The sequence below is a fragment of the Sinocyclocheilus anshuiensis genome, unplaced genomic scaffold, assembly GCF_001515605.1.
Source record: "Sinocyclocheilus anshuiensis isolate Anshui unplaced genomic scaffold, SAMN03320099.WGS_v1.1 scaffold260, whole genome shotgun sequence".
NCBI lineage: Eukaryota > Metazoa > Chordata > Actinopteri > Cypriniformes > Cyprinidae > Sinocyclocheilus > Sinocyclocheilus anshuiensis.
Genome location: NW_015557134.1, coordinates 1370932 through 1376770, shown reverse-complemented (window position 1 = coordinate 1376770; position 5839 = coordinate 1370932). Strand labels below are relative to the sequence as shown.

The 5839-nt window shown below is 36.4% G+C and overlaps 1 protein-coding gene across 1 annotated transcript in view; it reads right to left on the bottom strand.

Moving 5' to 3' along the window:
* Positions 1-274: 274 nt before the first annotated feature.
* ddhd2 (DDHD domain containing 2) overlaps positions 275-5839 on the bottom strand; it is a 9163-nt gene continuing 3598 nt past the window's right edge. The window contains exons 6-17 of the mRNA XM_016473123.1: positions 5436-5525; positions 5127-5268; positions 4045-4253; positions 3844-3908; positions 3027-3155; positions 2840-2926; positions 2501-2632; positions 1822-1977; positions 1635-1740; positions 1414-1554; positions 1177-1321; positions 275-1092 (exon numbers count right to left, since the gene is read on the bottom strand). Coding sequence (XP_016328609.1) covers positions 1017-1092; positions 1177-1321; positions 1414-1554; positions 1635-1740; positions 1822-1977; positions 2501-2632; positions 2840-2926; positions 3027-3155; positions 3844-3908; positions 4045-4253; positions 5127-5268; positions 5436-5525 — 1478 coding nt within the window. The 3' untranslated portion in view covers positions 275-1016. The remainder of the gene's footprint in view (positions 1093-1176; positions 1322-1413; positions 1555-1634; positions 1741-1821; positions 1978-2500; positions 2633-2839; positions 2927-3026; positions 3156-3843; positions 3909-4044; positions 4254-5126; positions 5269-5435; positions 5526-5839) is intronic.

Below are 5839 nucleotides of genomic sequence, written 5' to 3'. Positions count from 1 at the left end.
AAGTGTTAGACTGACTCATTGAGAGATTAAAAAGAACGAGGCGTTCGATTGTTGAAAATCGAACATTCTAAGAAGAACGAATTACATTTCTATTTGATTTAACGGAATATTAACAAGAAACTGATTAATGTTTCTTCAACTGAGGGCAAATTTTAAACTTCTGACAGGCGAACGATTCTGCCTCGTGAGCAGGGCTTCAAGTTTTAATTCCCTCCAAGCAGGTAAGAAAAACATTTCTGTAACATTCTTGTTGGATAAGAGCGTTTCCTCACCATTTTTTTCAAAGGCTGGGCATCTTTATGCAAACTTCTTTTATTCCAATTCTTAATATATAGTTTGAATATCCTCAGGTAGCGGAACGTCTATAGTTTAAAAAGACGGAATGAAAGTCTTGTAAATCCTGACGGCGTACTGCTGTTGTGTTCATTGGCTGTGTGTGGAATTCTTGGCGGAGGAAGGAGGGCAGTTCATGACTCTGTATGGAAAGGGGATGTTTTGTAATTTGTGGCGCACTATTCCAGACGGATAAATGGGAAATGAACGAACTCCCCGGTGGCTATGATCTGAATTCTGCCTTAAAGACACAGTGTTGGTATCTAAAGAATGTCTAACAACCAAGTCGAATTTAGATACAGGCATCACAAAAAATAATTTGGGGTTAGGAGTTTAATAATATAATTAAAAAAACATCACAAATATCCAAACATTATAAATACATCATATTAATTAATTGGAAAATTAGGAAACACCGACCAAAGTTGTAGGCTACACACTAAATGCAAGTTTCTATTATAGTGCACATTATTGCACAAAAGGTTATTGTGTGTATCAAATGTCCGTAATCCTGCCGTAAGAACAATATCCCAATACCTGGCAATAGTTCAATTGGGATTCCGATTTCAAATTCTTTTTAGGTAGTTTATTGGCTGGCTGGTTAAAATGTGAGGAGCGAACCATCTCGCTGTGGACTGGACTGGCTTTAAAGGTAGTTGTACAGTACAAAAGGTATATAGCATTCATAAATGAGTGTTTCTCACTAGGATATTTCCATAAATCTCTCTCAGAACCAACAGAGCAGTATCTTCGGACTCCCTGCAAACGAAACAGAAAGAATGATAGATTTCAGAGCATATAAACAATACACCATAACCAGTGTCATGAAAGATTTTCTCTTACCAGTAGCACAAATGGCTCTGTATGGCAAACAGGTATTCATTGAAACTTTCAATCGGTGTCTCCTGAAGGACAAAGTCAATACGTCGCCCACGATTCAACGTCCCCACCTTGGTGAAGTTACTTTCCTCCTGCTCCATTGGTGACACTGCACCACAAATATTCAAATTTAAGGAGGGACATTCGAAATATGAGGTGGATTTTATAAATATCTGAATCAAGAAAAGTTTCATTAGATACCTTCTGCTTCATCTGTAAGGGTCATGGAACTGATTCCACCCTCTGCGAGCGCTGGCGTTGGGACCTGAGAAATGCTCTGCCAAACCATTCGTAGTGATCCCAGTAGATCAGAACTGACCCGAGTCAAACCTTCTTTGAGTTCTGTAAGCATCAAGACATTTCATTCAGTTACTTTTAGTAATTTTAGAAAAACTCTTGGTTTATAAAATCACTTGACATACCGAGGTGCATCCTTTTTCTGCCTTTATGATGGGGTATCAACATGGGAGGCAAGTCCATGTCTTGAGACAAAATTATGGGCTCAATTCGATACGCCACTGGGTCAAACTGCACAGATCACATTCGAGGTGTAAGAACAGAGCTCTAAGGAAGCTGTATGGTTCTCAGTGTTTTGTAGAGTGGTCTTACTGGATGGAAGATGTTGTAGAAACTCTTGCAGGTTGGGAAGCTGTAATTAGGATCTATCCTCTTCAGACCTCTGACGGTTAAAAACATTCCTATGGGTGAACCCATGGCAAAGAAGGCCTGCGGATGAAAGGCTAACTGAGGATAATCGATGGATACCTGCGGAATAAAGACGCTGTTATTTGGCAACTGTCATTTAAACAGTGAAAGACTTTGAATTTGTATTATCAATGGAGATTCAACAGACAATAGCAGCCCAAACTTGGAAGAACATACAGAAAAAATATATAAAACAAATACTTTTATATATGAGATATAGTTAATGTATTAAAAATACAATGAAGCATAAATAAATACTTCTCACTCCATATTTATTTATTATCTATCAGATTTGTCTGTAACGGTGTATTCTAATCATTCCAATTTGGAATCAGTAAGATTTTTAATGTCAGAAAAAATACAGTAATATTGTGAAATATTGCAATTTAAAATAACAGTTTTCTATTTTAATGCACTTTAAAATATATTTTAGTCCTGTGATGCAAAGCTGAATTTTCATCAGCCGTTACACCCGTCTTCAGTGTCACATGATCCTTCAGAAATCATTCTAATATGCTGATTTAACATCTATGTTGGAAACAGTTGTGCTGCTTAAATATCTATACTTATATAAATAACTTACTTGTCCAATGCCAACATCAAAATGCTGATAATCAACCGCACTAGTGGTGGGGGTGTGATGTTCATTTCTCATCCCTAGACTTGGGGAATGTGTCTCATTTTGGGCTGCATGTCCACTTCCAGATCTAGAGTGCTGTTGGATATTCAAGAAGTAGTTACTAGAAAGTGTCAAAACAGACATTCCAATCTAAAACAATGGACTCTTATCTGTCTTCCCTTCCATTTTTGGGTGTGGAGAGGAAACTGCACACAATTAAAGCTACATTGCAAACCTTTCCATTTCTGCCATGAGCCACTGAGCTCCTATAAACACAGGGCTATAAAGAATTTCAGGAATTACCTTCCATTTCTTCACACAGTTCATAATTTTCTTGCGAGGACCCAGAGGTATTCCGATATCTTTTAGGTCCTTCTCTGAACAAAGCATCTGAAACCGTTTAATTGGAATAAGAAGGGTGAAAATGAACAATTGGAGTGTTGTGCGTGCGTGTTATTTGTGATTCAGGACAAAAAAAACAACAACTGACCAAGGACTCCATATCCATTTGTTCTCTGTGCAGAATATTGAGGTGCTCCTCTAACCCATGGCCCTTCAGCGCCTCCTCCAGACTCTCATAGGAACCGCAGCCTGTGTCTACATGAACGTCCTCACGGAGCTGTGCAGACCACAAAAATACATTCTTCATAAATTATGATCTTTAAAATCTAAAGCACAAGGTGCAAAAGCTGAAATTTACTATACATGTTGTAAAGCAAATAACTGATTTATTATTATTTTTTTTTTAAATATTAAAAAATAAAATATATATAAAATAAATGATCTAAAAATCTCTAATAATAATAAAACAATCTTTCTTATAAGTTATTAGACAAGTCAAAATGTCATGCAGGGACATTTTAGCTACTATTTATCAGTGACATTAAAATTCACAATTAATGTCGAGACACTTGATTGTTATGATTCTCAAAGCGTACTGTAGTATTTTAGACAATAACCATTCACAGTGATGCATTCATGTTTATTACTAAATAATTATTTGATTATATATTATGACAAAGATAGTTTCTGTGCAAACCAATGTTATTTTAGTATTGTTTATATACTAATATAGCATTTATTAATAGTGTGAATTAGCTTATTTGTATATTTCCAATTTTCATTTTAATTTAATTAATTTATCTTTTTGTCACAATAATTTTTTTTTACATTTCTATATAGTGTTAAATTTATTTATTTTTTTTTCAATTTGAGTTTAAGTAAACATTGTACTTCAACTTGTAATATTACCATGTGATATCAGCTTTATTTCAACTACCGAAATCAATAACAAAACTGGTACAAACCTCATGCGGTGTGCCTTCTGCATCAGTCTCTTGATTGGTCAGGAGATCAAACAAGATCAATGAGCCTGTGTAAAACATGACACATTATTATAACATTGTTATAACTGACATAAAACATCTGCACCGTCTCTAAGTACAGGTTATTATTATATCACCAAACCAAAACATTCTGTTCTGAAAAGCACAGTTTACACTTTGTACCAAGGCTGTGTCCAACCAGGGAAATGCGTCCTGTGAAGTGTGGATGTCTCTGGAGGAAGAGGCTGTGCAAACGGTTGATCTCAGAGGCCACTGTATCCACAATAGTCTGGCAGTACGTAGCGCTGTTGTAGAAGAAAAGGTCCAGCACTGTGTCGTTGCTGAACTGACGCAGGCGGTTAATGCTAGGCAGAGTGATTCTCTCAATGTCTCTATTAGAAATAGAAATAAAACAGTAAAAGAAATATGTGTATGTATTATATACATAAAGTACATTTATTAATGGGTCATTCAATGTCAAATCAACCAAATTTCATTAAATTCCCTGGCTCAAATGTTGGATTTTGTCAATATTTTTTTCTGAAGAAAATGACAAACATGTATAGTGATGAAAGCCAAAATATTAAATGTCATGGATGTATATTTACTGAGTAAATTGTTTTGTAGAGAGGAGTCAAACTGTCAATTTTCACCTGAGATTCAGAGCCAAATTACAGGGGTAAACATGACTTCGGAAAGATGGCAGCATCATAATGTTATTTTTACACAGAGATTGGTAGGTTTGTTAGTAAAATCAGTTGACTTCAGCAATCTTTGATGCATTATATACTAATGGTGACAGTTCAAAAATGGGAAAAAGCAATTCTATCACTGTAACTCAAGATATGCCCTTTTAGATACTGGGTCTTAAACTTTCCTTTTGGCATCTTCATTTTTTTGCAATGAAGATTTGGAAAGCAGATTTGGAATCTCAATATGGCCCAAGAGTAAATTGTTAAATTGTACTGTGTATTTTCAGTGGTCAAAAACCAAATGTGGGTCACTTTGCATACGGATGATACTTTTCTTGTAAAGAGGAATGTCTGAAGAACAAATAATGTTGAAACTAGGAATATATCTTGTTTCATTCTATCAAAACATTTGCATAGAACATACCTGTCTGAGTGCTATAAATATTTGCTTTTTCCCAGAGATCATTTCTGTATTTTTTTCCACCAGAAAAAAAAAAAAGAACAAAATCCAAAATTTGAGCCGGGGACCTCTGGTTGAGTTGACACGGAATGACCAGAATACAAGCGTCTTACTTGTCAACTCCTGTAGTTTCTCCATGCAAGACTTTGTGCCAGTTGACTGGAAGGTACTCAACCCTTCCAATAATGCACGAGTCCTCACTCTGCCTGAAGTGGCTCTTTATGAGGCTGTCGGAGGCGCTTCGAAATTCATTCACTGCAGCAGAGAATGAAGAAAAATAAATGTCAGAATACTCCTTTAAAGAAAATGGTACAATAAAGTGTTACGTGTCATAAACATTGCTTGCTAACAGCTTGACAATTAGAAACAATCAAACATACTGAAGAAGTGCATGTATTCAGTTTTAGATGATAAAGGCTCACCACACTGGACAATGCCACGGAGACGTATGTCACAGGCCGGACCGATACCGTGAACCATGAACACCAGGTGGTCTACTATCTCTGGTTCTCCTACAAAAACACAGCAACAAAAGACAGATCTTGTTAGCAACACACTATAACCCACAAAAATGTAGTGAGCTTCCCTGCCGTCTACTGACTATACAGACAGCTACCTTTGAAGGCAGCATCCAGGGTGCGAACTACGGGGGAGCTAGGGGGAGCTCGGCTCCCCTTAATAAGACATGGGCTCCCCTGAAAACGTGATTTGTGAAATTTTGGGGGGTCTCAAAAAATATTGACAACGTGTTATTTTGACGTGCAATTTCAGTTTTGTGTAATGTGATCATCGTGGATTATTATGTGTAAAATTGCAAAAATATCAT